This window comes from Chiloscyllium punctatum, chromosome 26, assembly GCF_047496795.1.
Source record: "Chiloscyllium punctatum isolate Juve2018m chromosome 26, sChiPun1.3, whole genome shotgun sequence".
NCBI lineage: Eukaryota > Metazoa > Chordata > Chondrichthyes > Orectolobiformes > Hemiscylliidae > Chiloscyllium > Chiloscyllium punctatum.
The window spans coordinates 48,964,837-48,980,792 of NC_092764.1; the positions used below are offsets into that span (position 1 = coordinate 48,964,837).

Consider the following 15,956-nt stretch of genomic DNA (forward strand, 5'->3'; position numbering starts at 1 on the left):
GGAGAGTAACCGCTTTTCCAGAAAGTGAGAGCAAATTCTTGACATTATACTTCTAACAGTGACATTATGGACTGGTCTGAACACAAAAATGAAGCAATCATCGGTTAAGACAACGTGTGCAGTATATATCACATAAAACAATTTGTGCTAATTTTGATTTTGGACAACAGTGTATGATGGAGGACAGCAAATTGACAAAATGTTTGAGTCATGTTTGAAAGTAGATACAGGAAAATTACTAAAATCAGCACCAGTAAAGGTTGTCACAGACATGTCTGTCAGAATTTCCCACAGAAACACAATATTGTGTGAAATTAATGATGAAAAATTGACATAATTGACAGTGCTCCATTTTACACTGTCATTAAGTTATATGACCTGGTGATTTTTTTTTCCTTACTTCTTGCACACTTGTAATTTTAAGACACAAGTGAGGTGATCGTTTTAAGTAAAATAGAGAAGATCTCTATTCTACTTCACATTAACACCCTGCTAACAAAGCTGCAGATTCCCTGCAATTTAGTTCACATGTAATTTATTATGCTGAAAAATATGCATTCCTCCATCTTCACTTTTGCTGACACAGGAATCCAATCCTGGAAAACTCAGTTTTTATTCACAGTTATTAAGGTGCATAACAAAATGTTAACCTTTCTGTCAGGTCTTGCTCCAGAGATCCCACGCAGTCTGTCCTTAATAGAGTCAAAGAGATGGGTGAAATATTTTGTCATCATTACACACAGTCTACCAAGGATCACTCTGGCTTCTCAATAGGTTAGTGCAAATGATGTTAAACACAATTAAGACTATTAGTTACTGAGAAAATCACGACTGAAGTGTAAGAGGAATAATGGCTGCCTGATTATCCGTGGTCAATGATGGAGTTACCAATGACAAGAAAGTTAATTATCCCAGTCACATAAACGCAAGAGCTGATCAGAGGCTGAGTACCATATGATGAATAACTCACCTTTGATTTCCAAAATTCACCTACTACTCCATAAGTGCAAGCTGAGTGTGAGGAATGACTCTCCACTTGCCCAGATGAGTCCAGGTTTAGCAACACTCAAGGTGCTTGACACCACGCAGGACAAACAGTTCATTTGACTGGCATACCATTCAGACCTTTAAATATTTGCTACTTGCACCACTGACCCACAGTGGCAGAGTATACTGACTACAAAATGCACCTGCAACAATTTGTCAAGCCACCTTCAGCAACACCTTCCAAACCCAGAATCTTTACCACTAGAAGAGCTAATGCAGGGCAATATCACCAACTGCAAATCTCCCTGAAAGTTACACACTATTCTATCTTAGATATTTTTAAAATTCTTTCACTGAATGTATGTTTCCCATCTCTAATTGCCATTAAGAAGGTAATAATAAGCGGTCTTCCTGAACTGGTGCCATCCATGTGGTGTAGGTACCACCCACAGTGCTGTTAGGAAGGGAGCTCCAGGATTTTGATCCAGCAACTTTGATGGAGCCGTGATGTAGTTCCAAGTGGAGATGGTGTGTGGCTCAGAACAGAACTTAGAGGTGACGGTGTTCGCTTTGATATCATGAATTATATCATGTTTCTGTTTTGTTGCTAAGTCGAAATCCTAGAACTCCTTTCCCAACTGCACTACATGGACTGCAGTACATCCATCAGATGTTGGGCAACAAATTATGGCCTTTTCAGCAATGCTTACTACCCTGGATATGCAAAAGAGCTATTCTTTTGTGTATTATATTATGTTATATTGCTATGAAGGACTCTCCTTTACAATCTCTCCCCTCTCCTGAGGCATGGTGATCTTCAGGTTAAATCACCACCAGTTGTCCCTGTCCAGTGAGTCCTGTAGGGCCAAGGCGCGTTTACCTTTACCTTTGTATTAATGATGCATTTTTCCACACAAAAATGAACATGAAGTTTGTATTTGAGAAAGTAATACTGGAGACATGACTGGAAGAGGTTCTTGTCAGAACCTGTTTGAAAATTCCATTTGTCATGAAGGTGATGATTCTTGTCTGTTGCCTCAGTTATTCAATTGTTCTGTTGTCAATTTCTTCTACAAATATCTTGAAGTCAGCATGACCTCCAGCCCATCTCAATCTTGGAAGATCCCTTCCCTTCAATTTAGGTTCCTTTGCCTGCAAGTTCCAATCCATCTCCTGCCATTCTCAGCCCAACTTCACCATGTTCCTCAAAATGTTACTTCAATTCGACCAGAGGCATTGCTGGTTGCACCAACTGTGTGAATGAACTCACACCTAAGTCCTTTCCAGATCTTGCTATTTTCATGGCACTAATAATGAAGCAGATTTTATTGACATAGAAACATTGAAAATAGGTGTAGGAGTAAGCCATTTAGCCCTTTGACCCTCCACCATCCTGCATTCAATAAGATCGTGGCTGATCATGAAATGTCAGTATCCCACTCTCGCTTTCTCTCCTTACCACTTGATCCCTTTAGTTGCAAGAGCCAAGTCCTGCTCCCTCTTGAATATACCCAGCAAACTGGCCCCAGCAGCTTTCTGTGGTAGAGAATTCCACAGTTTCAGAGCTCGCTGAGTGAAGAAATCTTTCCTTGTCTCAAACCGGAGTTGCTTACCGCTTAAGACACAAGTATTTGTAGTTAGTCATCCAGAATGGAAAGAGACTCTTTTGGTCCAACTCGTTCATGCTAACCTTATTTCCCAAACAAAACTAGTTCCACTTGCTTGTGTTTGGCCTATATTCATGTAAGCCATTCCTATTCATGTTCCTGTCCAAATGTCTTTTAAATGTTAAATGTTAACTGTATCTGTATCAACCACTTCCTCTAGCAGTTCATTTCACATGAGAACCATGCTCTTTGTAGAGAGGTTGCCCTTCAGGTCCCTTTTAAATCTTTCTCCTCTCACCCTAAAACTAACCCCCCCTCACCCCCAGTTGCTATTTACCTATTTATGCCTCATGATTTATAAAACTCTCAGGTCACCCCTCAACCTCCTAGGTTCCATTGAAAAAAATTCCCAGCCTCTCCTTATAACTCAAAACTTCCCATTCCAGCAACATCGCAGTCAATCTTTTCTTAACCCCCTCCAATTTAGTAATATTCTTCAGATAGCAGAGTGACCAAAACTATACACAATACTCCAATGTGGCCTTATCAATATCCTGTCACCCTCAACATGACATCCCAACTCCAACACTCAGTGGTCTGGGTAGTGAAGGCAAGCGTGCTAAATGTCTTTTTAACCACCCTGTCTACCTATGATGCAATTTTCAAAGAACTATGTACCTGAACCTCCTAGGTCTCTCTATTTGACAACATTCCCCAGGGTCTCACCATTACATGTATAAATCCTGCATTGTTTGTTTTACCAAAATGCAGTACCTTGCACTTATCCAAATTAAGTTCCACCTGCCACTCCTCAGCCCATTAGCCCAATCGATCAAGATTCCTTTGTAATCATGATAACTTTCTTCACTGTCAACTATTCCAGCAAGTTTGGTAGCATCCACAAACTTACGAACCATACCTTCTAAATTGTCATCTAAGTTGTTTACATAAATAACAATCAACAGCGGACCCAGCACCGATCTCTGCAGAACACTGCTGATCATAGAGATGTACAGCACAGAAACGGATCCTTGGTCCAACTTTTCCATGCTGACCAGATATCTCAACCCAATCTAGTCCCACCTACCAGCATCTGGACCATATCCCTCCAAACCCTTCCTATTCATATACCTATCCAGATGCCTTTTAAATGTTGCAATTGTACTAGTCCCCACCACTTCCTCTGGTAGCTCATTCCATACACGTACCACCCTCTGCGTAAAAAAAGTTGCACTTCGGTCTCATTTATATCTTTCCCCTCTCACCCTAAACCTATGCCCTCTAGTTCTGGACTCCCTCACCCCAGGGAAAAGACTTTGTCTATTTATCCTATCCATGCCCCTCATGATTTTATAAACCTCTATGAGGTCACCCCTCTGCCTCCGACGCTCCAGGGAAAACAGCCCTAGCCTATTCAACCTCTCCCTATAGCTCAAATCTTCCAACCCTGGCAACATCCTTGTAAATCTTTTCTGAATCCTTTCAAGTTTCACAACATCTTTCCAATAGGAAGGAGACCAGAATTGCACACAATATTCTAACAGTGGCCTAACCAATGTCCTGTACAGCCACAACATGACCTCCCAACTCCTGTACTCAATACTCTGATCAATAAAAGAAAGCATACCAAACGCCTTCTTCACTATCCTATCTACCTGCGACTCCACTTTCAAGGAGCTATGAACCTACACTCCAAGCTTTCTTTGTTCACCAACACTCCCAAGGACCTTACCATTCAGTGTATGTGACCTGCTAAGATTTGCTTTCCCAAAATACACCTCGCATTTATCTAAATTAAAGCCCATCTGCCACTTCTCAGCCCATTGGCCCTTCTGATCAAGATCCTTTTGTAATTTGAGGTAACCTTCTTTGCTGTCCGCTACACCTCCAATTTTGGTGACATCTGCAAACTAAGTAACTATACCTCTTATGCTCACATCCAAATCATTTATATAAATGATGAAAAATAGTGGACCCAACACCAATCGTTGTGGCACTACACTGGTCACAGGCCTCCAGTCTGAAAAACAACCCTCCACCACCACCCTCTGTCTTCTACCTTTTGAGCCAATTCTGTATCCAAATGGCTGGTTCTCCCTGTATTCCATGAGATCTAACCTTGCTAAACAGTCTCCCATGGGGAACATTGTCGAACACCTTACTGAAGTCCATATAGATTATGTCTACCGCTCTGCCCTCATCAATCCTTTCGAAAATCTCAATCAAGTTTGAGAGACATGATTTCCCACGCACAAAGCCATGTTGACTATCCCTAATCAGTCCTTGCCTTTCCAAAGAAATGTACATCATGTCCCTCAGGATTCCCTCCAACAACTTGCCCACCACAGACATCAGGCTCACTGGTCTATACACAGCCCTTCAGTCCAAAAAAACAACTTTCCATCATCACCCTCCATATCCTACTGCCAAGCCAATTTTGTATCCAGTTAGCAACCTCTGAATCCCATGTGATGTAGCTTTAGTAATCAGTGTACCATGTGGAACCTTGTCAAAGGCTTTACTAATGTCCATTAGACTATTTATCATTCTGCCCTCATTAATGCTTTTGGTTTGGTCTATAATAAACTCAAGTCAAGTTTGTGAGACATGATTACTCTCATACAAAGCCTTGCTGACTATCCCTAATCAATCCTTGCCTCTCTAAATACATGTCAATCCTATCTCTCAGAATCTTCTCCAACAACTTACCCACCAATGATGTCAGACTCACCAGTCTATAGTTCCCAGGCTTCTCCTTACAACCTTGCTTAAATAAAGGCACAACTATAGCCACCTTCCAGTCCTCTGATACCTCACTTGTGGCTGTACATGATATAAATATCTCTTCCCTAACTTCCCACAATGCCCTGAGATACACTTGATCACCTCCTGGAGATTTAACCATCTCTGTTTTTTAAGAGCTCCAGCACCGTCTTTATTGTAATGTGGACCGTTTTTAAGACATCAGTGTTTATTTCCCTGAATTTCCTAGCCTCCATGTCTTTCTGCACAGTAAAAACTGACGCAAAACATTTGTTTAGTATCTCTCCCACCTCTTGTGGTTCCACACATCGATCATCTCGTTGATCTTTAAGGGATCCTATTTTCTCCCTGGTTGCTTTTTTGCTCTTAATGTACTTGTAGAATATCTTCAGATTCCCCTAAACTTTATCTGCCAAGGCTATCTCATTGTCCCTTTTTACTCTCCTGTTTTCTCTTTTTCTCACCCTTTATATGCTTCAAGAGATTCACTTGATCCCAGTTGTCTATACATAATATATTGACTCCTTCTTATTCCTTATCTCTGGTTGTAAATTGTTTCTTTGAAAGCGTGTAATGAATAATGCTTTTGTTGTGAAAAGTATGCCTGCTAATATGGTTGGTTTTTAATGCTTTATTTCCCCTGGCCGACAGACAGTACTATCAGGCGCCTTCGACTTGCAGAAGTTCTTTACTATAAAGTCCTGGAGACAGTTATTGAGCAAGAAAAGAGGAGGTTAGGAGATATAGATCTGACTGTAAGTACAAATTAAAATGTTTTAAAAACATCAAACATAGAAGTTGTGGATTGTAATGTTGACAGTAACATTTAATGCACGAACGTAACAGAAGAGTAACTCTAGTTTGAGCTTTTGTATTAACTGTGTAATATTTGTCTTAACTCAGCACTAGCAATATGTCAAAGGTAAAACGTTTTCTATCTGTATTTTCTTCATGTATTATCCCTTGTTGCTCACAGTACTTGTAATATTACATATGAATCTTTAATTGCTGGTGGCTGGTTTCATAATTCTCTTAGATTGTTGTCAAGGACTTTGATTTTAAAAGTTGTGGCTATGGAGGAGTGAATTCCTTTGAGCTCTGTTTGTTGTTTGATGCCATCAGTTCTCCACCAATCCTTCAGTGTAGTTGTTGGCATTACTATCTGATGACTTTCCTGGAACTGGGGGGAATATAGTCAAAGATACAACATGAAAGTTGCTTTTGGTAGTGTTTAAAGTTTAGAAAGTTTAATAGGTTCCTTTTGTGTTAAAAATAGCCTTAGTGAAGTGGCAAGGCTCCCAATAAACAGCCCATTGCACTGGATTTGAAAGATATTGAATGTCAGATGGGCAAATGTGGATTAAGGAAAGTTAGCATATATTTATTAAAGGCAAATTACGTTTAACTTGACTGAGTTTTTGATGAGGTATTACACATGGTTGATGAGGATGACATAGTTGATGTGGTATATGCAAACTTTCATTTAGCTTGTGAGAAAAGTTGAAGTCCATGGAATAAAATCAAAAAGATGGAATGGATACAAAGTAGACCAAGTGATGGGAAGCAGAGTAGTGGTAAATAGTTATTTTTCAGACTGGGGCAAGATATACAGTGATGTTCTCCAGGGGTTGATTTTGGGACCAATGTTTTTCTTTATCTGTATGAATAACCTAGACTGGTGTACAGGGTGTAATTTCAATGTAGGAACATGAATAGACTGGTAGAATGGGCAATCACATGATGTTTAATGAAGTGAAATGTAAAGAGTTACATTTCTACAAGAAGAATGAGGAGGAAATATAAAATTTAAAAGGGGTACAGGAACAGAGGCCTGGGGTTTTGTATGCACTAATTCTTAGATGGTGGTAGGGCAAGTTAAAAAGTGATTAATAAAGCATACATTTTCTGGGCTTGATAAATATGATACAGAGGGTAAAAGAAAGGAACCTTTATTATCTGGGTCAGTGTGGTGTATTGTCCAATTGTGGATACCTGGCTTTAGTGAGCATGGGCAGTCATTATAGAGGGTGCAGAAATGATACACAACAAGGTTTTCCAGGGATTCAGTTATCTCTTTAAATTGGAGAAGCTGGAATCTCTTTAGAGAAGAGGAAGTTAAGAGTTCAAAATAATGAAGAGTCTAAACAGTGGAGATGGGGAGAAATTGTTTCCATTACTGGGACAGGAGAGAGCCAGAGGTTTGGATTTAAGGCAAAAGAACAGCATCAATTTAAGGAAAAGTGTCTTTTTCAAAGTGAGTGGTTAGGATGTCCTCACTACTTGGGAGTGGGTGGAGGCATATGGAATCAGTTGGGAGTTGGATAAGCACCTTAAGAAAGAAATGAAGGAATGTAAGAAAGAGCAGGGGAGCGCTAGATGAGTGGCTCTTGCACAGAATCTGCACGATAAGCTGAATGGCATTTAAGCTATGCTATAACTATTCTGCAATCCTATTTTACTTTACATTTTAAGCGGTTTTGATTTTTTTTGTCACAATTGATTTTGTCCCTATGTTTTTTCTTGAAAATAATGTGAACGACATGTGAACAAATGGCCATGGGAAATAAAGCATTAGCATGTGTTGTCACGATGGCCAGTTAGAACTGCAGATTAGCAAATTTATTAGATATTGTTTTATGATAAAGGATCAATTAATCAAATGAATGCTTGAAGCTTTTATTTTGTATTCTGTTTCCTATGTAGGGTATATTGGAACAAGATATATTTCACCGATCTCTTCTGGCTTGCTGCCTTGAAATAGTTATCTTTTCTTATAAACCTCCAGGGGACTATTCATGGATCATTGACATCTATGACCTTCCACCCTATCACTTTTACAAGGTAAACAATGCACAGCATACTAATTCACCTTCTATGAGCCCTTTTAAATTATTACTCTAAAATGATGCCTCACAGGGTTATCTTCTCCATGAGTAGTTGCTTGAAGAAAGATTCTGACTTTATTTTGCTGGTAATTACTTTGAATTGTTATTATTATCATTGACATTGTAGTCTTATTTCACATTTGCGGTCATCAGTTTTTAAAAATGTTTCAGCATTTTCAATGAGATAGCCTTATTTTCCTTCAGTGCCTCCCTTTTCCCCCCCACCCCCCCTCCAAGGATAAGCAAAGACTTGTCATTATATCAGTGGCTGACCCTCAAAACACTGAGAATTCAATGATCCTGCTGCAGATGTTGACTACTTCCCAGTAAAGTGAGTGCAGGTTTGTTTCCACCTAAAGGCAAGGACATTAATAATTTTGTTTAAATCAAATCCAGGCTATATATTTCAAACAAACTGTTCAGGAGAGATCCATTGTTTCCCCATTGGTCTGTGAATAAATTTGACAGACTGTTTCCCAATCTGGAAGTGCCTTGCAATGACATTTTTTTAACTCTAAATCAATCCATATGCTGATCCCTAATGTAAACATGTTCAGTGCAATGCAAAATGAGGCACCAATCTTAAATTGTTCCTGGTTGTCAGAAAGCACTATCTGAAATTATTCCACCTTAGGGGAAAAGAGCTTTGTCATAAATTCTGGTATGTTAAGGTGATGGCAGCAACTGGAAATTCTTTTGATGGATTTTATATACAGTATATTTTGAAATGAGATTTCTAAAGTTGGTTGCCTCCTTTGCAGGTGATAGAAGTACTTATAAGAGCAGAGGATGGTCTCTTCAGGGAGGTAGTGAAACACCTAAATCATATTGAGGAAACAATTCTGGAAAATATGGCATGGAAACAAGAATCACCCCTTTGGGATGGAATCAAAGATGCAGAAAACAAGGTTCCAACTTGTGAGGAGGCAAGTATCCATCTTAAATTGATTGTTCAATTTTTTCATTTACATTAGTTACATCATAAACTGTCACTATCATTCTGATTTTTGGAGGAAATAAATTATTTTTATAAAGGATAAAGAAGGAAGTTAACATGGTGACTTGGTGGTGGATAAAAACGCATTCAGTAGTGCTTCTGGATATATACATTTTTAAAACTCACAAGGAAATGGCTCTTGTCATGCAGTGGTAGTATCCCTACCTCTGAGCTAGGATGCTTGGTTCAAGTCTTACCTGCTCCAGTGTGTAATAACTTGTTTGAACAAGTTGATTAGAAAATATATAAGAAAACTCAAGAGGTCTGCAGTGCATTATCTACGCCTCAAAAAGTCATTTTGATTTAGCCCCCTTTGTGTTCCCTCGTTTTGGTTTTTTAGTTTTTGATTTTTAGTTGATGTCACCTTATTCTAGTGTATGTTATTTGTTTTTTTGCAGTTTAGTTTATTTAAAATAGAGCTGAAATCTTGGTGTACACGTTTCCTTTCTCCCATCATATTCTGATTTAGCTCCCTTCAGTTCTCCCGTTTTGGTTTTGGGTTTTCATCACGCTGGCTCTGATGGACAGTTGTTGTTTTTAGATTTTTGTTTTACTTGAGTTCAGAAAAGAGCTGAGATCTTCCCTAGTGGCGTATTGATCCAAAGGGGATAAGTTTATCCTAAACTATAGATTTACAGTAAAGTCGCTTATAAATCTCTGACAAGTTTTTGCTTCCTAATGCAACATACGGATTTCAGGATTTGGAATTCTGCTGGACTCGGCTTGTGCTGAGGTGGTCACCGGTAGTGTGCTGTGAAATATGGTCAGGTCCTCACATCGAGGACTGAGTCTTGAATGAGGAAATCCTCAAAGTGCTGTTTCCCACAAGTTGTCACTGTCTTGTGCCACTCTGCTGTTGCCTCTCAAAGGTCGGTCCTTAGATTCCTGGGCAGTAGGTAGTCTGGACTGCAGTGAAGAATCCACATATGCCACAGCTGTCAGCAACTTGCTGCATCTTCTGTGCTGTTTCTGCTCATCATCTGTTCTTCAGATCACTTTTTTTTTGTTGGATCTTGGCTTTCACTTGTGTGCAGCCCTGCTCTCTTTCTCTTAAGTTTTGGTGCTATTTACCCCAACAAGTAAATGAGCAAGGGATAGGTATAGGGTAACATTCATTCTCTAATGTATCTTTCCACTCTAGAACAGGGCATCTCATACTTGATAATGAATAATATTAATACAGAATCATAGAATCATCTTGACGTAGAAGGCCATTCAGCCTATCATCTGAACCGGCTGTCTGAGCATTTTGACTTAGTGCCAAGCCCCTGCCTTTTCCCATAGCCCCAATTCTCAAGTTCAGGAACACCGTCTGCTTGCAGTTTAATAGCTCCTAGATCTCCTAGTCATTCTTTGAAAACAACCTTATCATTGTCATAGGAGAGAAAGCTAAGTGTCCAGAAACAAATTTTGTTAATTAACACATAAAAGAGCAAAAAGAGAAACTGGGACCTCCTTGTCAGAGTGCACGTAAGCCTCTTAAAGAGGCAATTGAAAGGTCGAGGTGCCCAGGTGTTTGATGGGTGTGGGTCATATGAGCTGAACAGCTATCTCTTTACTACATGGTTATTTCTGAACCTAAGTCTCCCTGGAGAGGGAGAGTGCTATGACCACCAGAATACTTAAGGCCTTTTGCCATTGGTGAGTGCCTCAGGGTTTAAAGTGCATTGTCAAGCCCCAAAACAATATTTTAAGAAGTGATCGGTTTCTTTTCCTAAATTTTATTTTTTATTACAATATTCTGAAAGAGCCTCTTCAAGGGGTTGATTTGTGATTTGCTTATTTGTTCATCTGTTGAGTTCATTTATCGAAATGGGAGAAAGAGAGACTTCTGGATGTTGGCTAGGGATGAAGTTGACATATGTAACATTGCATTCTGTAAATAAATCTAATGTGAAGTAAGGGACTCTCACCTGGTTTCCTCCTTCACTATCTGGCTTTAAAAGGAGTTAACATATTGGACTTAAGCTCTGTACCTCCATGCAACATGGCCAACATAATTTTGCTAAGTTTTCCCGAAACAGTAAATGAGCAAGGCATAGATATAGGGTAACATTTGATCTTTCCACTAGAGTAACTTTCCACTCTAGAACAGGGTACATGGTACATGGTACTTGGCAATGAATAAACTGTCTTGATATAGAAGGCCATTCAGCCTATCATATCAAACAAGCTCTGAGTATTTTGACTTAATGCCAAGCTCCTGCCTTTTCCCCATAGCCCTGTCGTTTCTGTTTAAATATTCATCCAATGCCTTCTTGAATGCCTATGTTGAATTTGCCTTTGCCTTGTTTTGAGACAGTATATTCCAAACCCAGACCACACACTCTGTGAAAAGCATTTTTCTCACCTCACATTTGCAAAGTACTTTAAAAGCATGCCTTCTGTTTCTTGTTCCTTTTATGGGTAAATACAGTTTCTCCATATCTAGACCCCTGGTGATTTTGAAACACCTTTCAAATCTCTCCTCAGTATTCTCCCGTATATATACACACCGAAATGAGTGCTCCTGCACTTACTTTAGAACAGTACCCTTCAATTTTTACTGTCTGTGTTCTTTGTATTAAAATATAATACACCTTTCCTTCTCTGCATTGAACTTCTCCTACCACCTATCCACTCACTTCACCAATTTGTCAATGTCTTTATGAAGTTCTACACTGGTAGTTATCACCCTTTTCAGCACAATGACCTCTGTGACTGCATATTATCCACCTGTCTTGAAGTTTGGGTTAAGTCTGCTGGTTACATATAGTCTGTCAAATAGCTATCTGTGTAACGAATGCAATACTTGGATTTGATTATCTTCATTTGAAACAATCCTGACTCTCAAATGTATGTGGAGCCAAAGTAAGCTTCCACTTTAAAAACACAGGATTGGGTAGTTTTATTTGTTTGCGAGGCCCGAGTTATTGCTGTCCCTTGACCTGACTTTCAGCTCAATATCATTTTGCATTATAATTGTCTCTATACCAACTCCACAACTCTGTGAATCAAATATCTGATAGACTTTGGTAGCCAACTTGAAGGAATGGATTTGAGATATATGTGATGATCTGTTCCATCACATTTAATTCCTGAAATTGCCTGATGAATTCATCAGTTAACTTCCTCAGCTATGCACAGAAGTTTCCTGGGTGGGACCAATTTTCTTTGTCTTTGATTTTTTTTCTCCAGACAGTGTTGTGGTGTTTTATTTTCAATTGGGAGGACCACAGACCCAGCATGACCACCAAACTTACCTTCACCTGCAATGATTGTCCATTTGGATCAAATTGAAACATGATAAAACAAGCTAGCAAAGCCTATTAAGAGCATGCACCTTTCTCTTGCTGCTCTGCTTCTGGAAGTGGAATTCATGCAGAGGTGTGATGATTGATGTACTGCAAAGAGGCAACATGGATGGGTGATGAGATGAACTGTCAGAGACTCGATGATCAACCAGTCGATCACAATTTACATGTTGGAGACTGTGATTCTCTTCTGTCTTCACAGTTTACAGTTCTGTGCCATCTGCAAGCTTTGAACGTGTTCTTTGCATGCAAGATCTGCATAATTTATATATTTTCAAGAGAAATAAGGGTTCTTTGCTTCAAACTTCAACCTCGACTTCAAAGAAAAATCTACAGGAAAAGATGATGTCATGTATCACCGTTTATTATAGATGCAAGTTACTTGTACAAAATCAGGATAAATGAAAAACTAGTGAACACAAATGAATACATTAAGTAGGTTTTATTTTGTTAACATTACATCAACCCCTGGGGACCTCCACTAAAAACCTTATCCCAGTCCTAAAACTACCTATTCCCATACCGCTTCCTATTCTTCAGCCAATTTTATGTTCATGTAGCTACCGTCTCTTTTGTTCCATGATATATCACTTTCCCACTGGTCTATTGTATGTCATGGTATTGAACACCCTTTGGGAGTCCATGCACAACACAACAACATTCTTGCCCCTGTCACAACTAGGAGGCCTTATACACTTAATGGTAAGGTCCAAGGGAGTGTTGCTGAACAAAGCGACCTTGGAGTGCAGGTTCATGGCTCCTTGAAAATAAAATTGCAGGTAGATAGGCCAGTGAAGAAGGCATTTGGTATGCTTTCCTTTATTGGTCACTGTATTAAATACAGGAGTTGGGAGTTCATATTGCAGCTGTACTTTTGGAATATTGCGTGCAATTCTGGTCTCCTTCCTACTGGAAGAATATTGTGAAACTTGAAAGGGTTCAGAAAAGATTTACAAGGATGTTGTCAGGGTTGGAGGATTTGAGCTATAGGGAGAGGCTGAACAGGCTTGGGTTGTTTTCCCTGGGGGGTCGGAGGCTGAGGGGTGACCTTATAGAGGTTTACAAAATCATATGGGGCATTGATAGAATAAATAGACAAAGTCTTTTCCCTGGGGTGGAGGAGTCCAGAACGAGAGGGCATAGGTTTAGAGTGAGAGGGGAAAGATATAAAAGGGACCTAAGGGGCAGAGGGTGGTGCGCGTACGGAATGAGCTGCCAGAGGAAGTGGTGGAAGCTCGTACAATTGCAACATTTAAGAGGCATCTGGACTGTGTATGAATAGGAAGGGTTTGGAGGAATATAGGCCGGGTGCTGGCAGGTGGAACTAGATTAGGTTGGGATATCTGGCTGGCATGGATGGGTTGGACCAAAGGGTCTGTTTATGTGCTGTACGTCTCTATGACTCTATCTCTCTGTTACCTCTTTGGAAAATGCCAGCAAGTTAGTTAGAACATTCTTTTCCCTTAACAAAACTGCACCATCTCTTCCAAATTAAGCTACATTTTTGTAACTATTAATTTATCCCAAAAACCTTTTCCAGAGGTTTTCCACTTCTGAAGTTAAATTGACTGATCTGTAATTGCTGGGCCCATCTTTACAACCTTCTTTGAACAAGACCCACAATGTTTGCAATTCTCCAGACCTCCAGCACCTACTCTGAACCTAAGACTGGTTAAAAGATTATTGCGATGAAAGAACCTGAAGATTGCCAGGCGGAACTTACAGTGCCTTTCCCACAATGTGAATTCTGCAGACATTGGTACAGATATTGTACAGCCTAACCAGCAGTCTTTATAAAGACCGGCTACAAACCACACTGAAAGTGCAGCTAGAGATGTTATGCTGTTCATTTTTCTGGGATGTTTGCATGATTTTTCTAAGATTTCCTCAGATTTACCTGAAGGTATGGTAGTAAATTGAAAAAAGCACAGCAGAAATTTACTGAAGTCTGGAAACACTTAATTTTTGAACACAATGAGCTGGAGGTGGCTTCACTGGACTTTAATTTTAAATGATTAATGTCTTTAAAACAATATAGCAGTTAGATTCTACTAATGTTCATTACAGTTGATTGAAGTCCAGAAATGTATCCTTCCTTTATTGCTGTACAGATGTTTGGCATTCCTCTGTTAAGTGATGGGTTAATAACCTTTTTCAAAATAATAATCTTAGAATTAAACATGGGAATGTTTAAGACAGTTAGTTTTACACAATAGTTCAGCAGAAAAAGGGGATGAAGTGCAACGTAATGTATTCTTTTTGCAAATAATTTAATACTTCTGCTGACTAACAGAAAATAATCAGAAGTAACTGGGTAAAGTTTGAAGTAGTGACATTTTGGAACTATAGAATCCATTTAGAATTTGTACATTCTTCTAGGTGATGCCACCGCATTACTTTGAAAATCTGGAAAACACAGGAAGCAGTGAGATGTATTCTCCCATTACCCCTACACGACTTAAGGAAGTTCACACCGAGAGTGGCAAGAAAGGTATGATGAATTCACACCCCATTCCCTTAGCTCTATTGCTGCACAGCATCCTGCACAGGAAGCGCATTTTAGGAATTTGGGTGTTAACACTGCCACCCTTCAATCGTAATTGATACACTAATTGCATTTTCTGTTGCCCCTGCATACTGAGTGCTAAAGACTTACAATTTACAGCTGCTTGGTTCCCTGATATTGGTCCTTCATCTTAGTTTAATAGGCAAGTGTGTCAAATGATGCAATTCTGAGCCAGAGAAACCCCCCCCCCCCCCCCCCATTAAGATGTGAGGGTGTAGTATTTTCTGAATTGTGTGGTTTTGGGCAAGAGGGCTTACAATTACAGTTTCCAAAATACTAACATGAAAATCCCAATCTTTTTCTCAGAAAAGGTGTCTCTTTATAAAACCACTAGATTGCTGTCATAAGAAACTCTTCTGTTTTCTCAACAATTATTATTCGGGTGTTTCCCTGCTGTTCTTTCTAGAAACCATTGCATCGCCCACAACATTGCATGATCGATACAGCTCTCCAACAGCAAGTAATGCAAGAAGACGACTCTTCATGGACAGTGACAACAATCCTGACCCTTCAAGCTCCCTCAGAAATTCCCAGCAACAAACTGTACCAGTCCAGAATGTGGCTAGTGAGACGGTTTCTATTGCACATGTCCCTGGTCAGACTTTAGTAACCATGGCAACTGCAACTGTTACAGCTACTAATGGACAAACTGTTACTATACCAGTTCAAGGTAAATGATTTTTACATAAAATTGTATTGTTTCTTCCTGAGTTCCCTACTTTTATGATGAATATTTAACCTTGACCCCAGGACTATTGGTAATTTAATAAGTGGATCTTATAGGATTTTCAAATGTGAATCTTTTTACCTTCACTATTATGAACTAAGGATAGGATGAGATTTCCAGGAATTGGTTGG

The 15,956-nt window shown here is 39.4% G+C and overlaps 1 protein-coding gene across 4 annotated transcripts in view; it reads left to right on the forward strand.

The window, feature by feature from the left end:
• rbl2 (retinoblastoma-like 2 (p130)) overlaps nt 1-15,956 on the forward strand; it is a 143,772-nt gene that overhangs the window by 108,178 nt on the left and 19,638 nt on the right. For all 4 annotated transcript variants that reach the window (XM_072547361.1, XM_072547362.1, XM_072547364.1 and 1 more), the window contains 6 exons: nt 662-774; nt 6,009-6,112; nt 8,061-8,198; nt 9,004-9,168; nt 14,912-15,023; nt 15,505-15,768. In XM_072547361.1, coding sequence (XP_072403462.1) covers nt 662-774; nt 6,009-6,112; nt 8,061-8,198; nt 9,004-9,168; nt 14,912-15,023; nt 15,505-15,768 — 896 coding nt within the window. The remainder of the gene's footprint in view (nt 1-661; nt 775-6,008; nt 6,113-8,060; nt 8,199-9,003; nt 9,169-14,911; nt 15,024-15,504; nt 15,769-15,956) is intronic.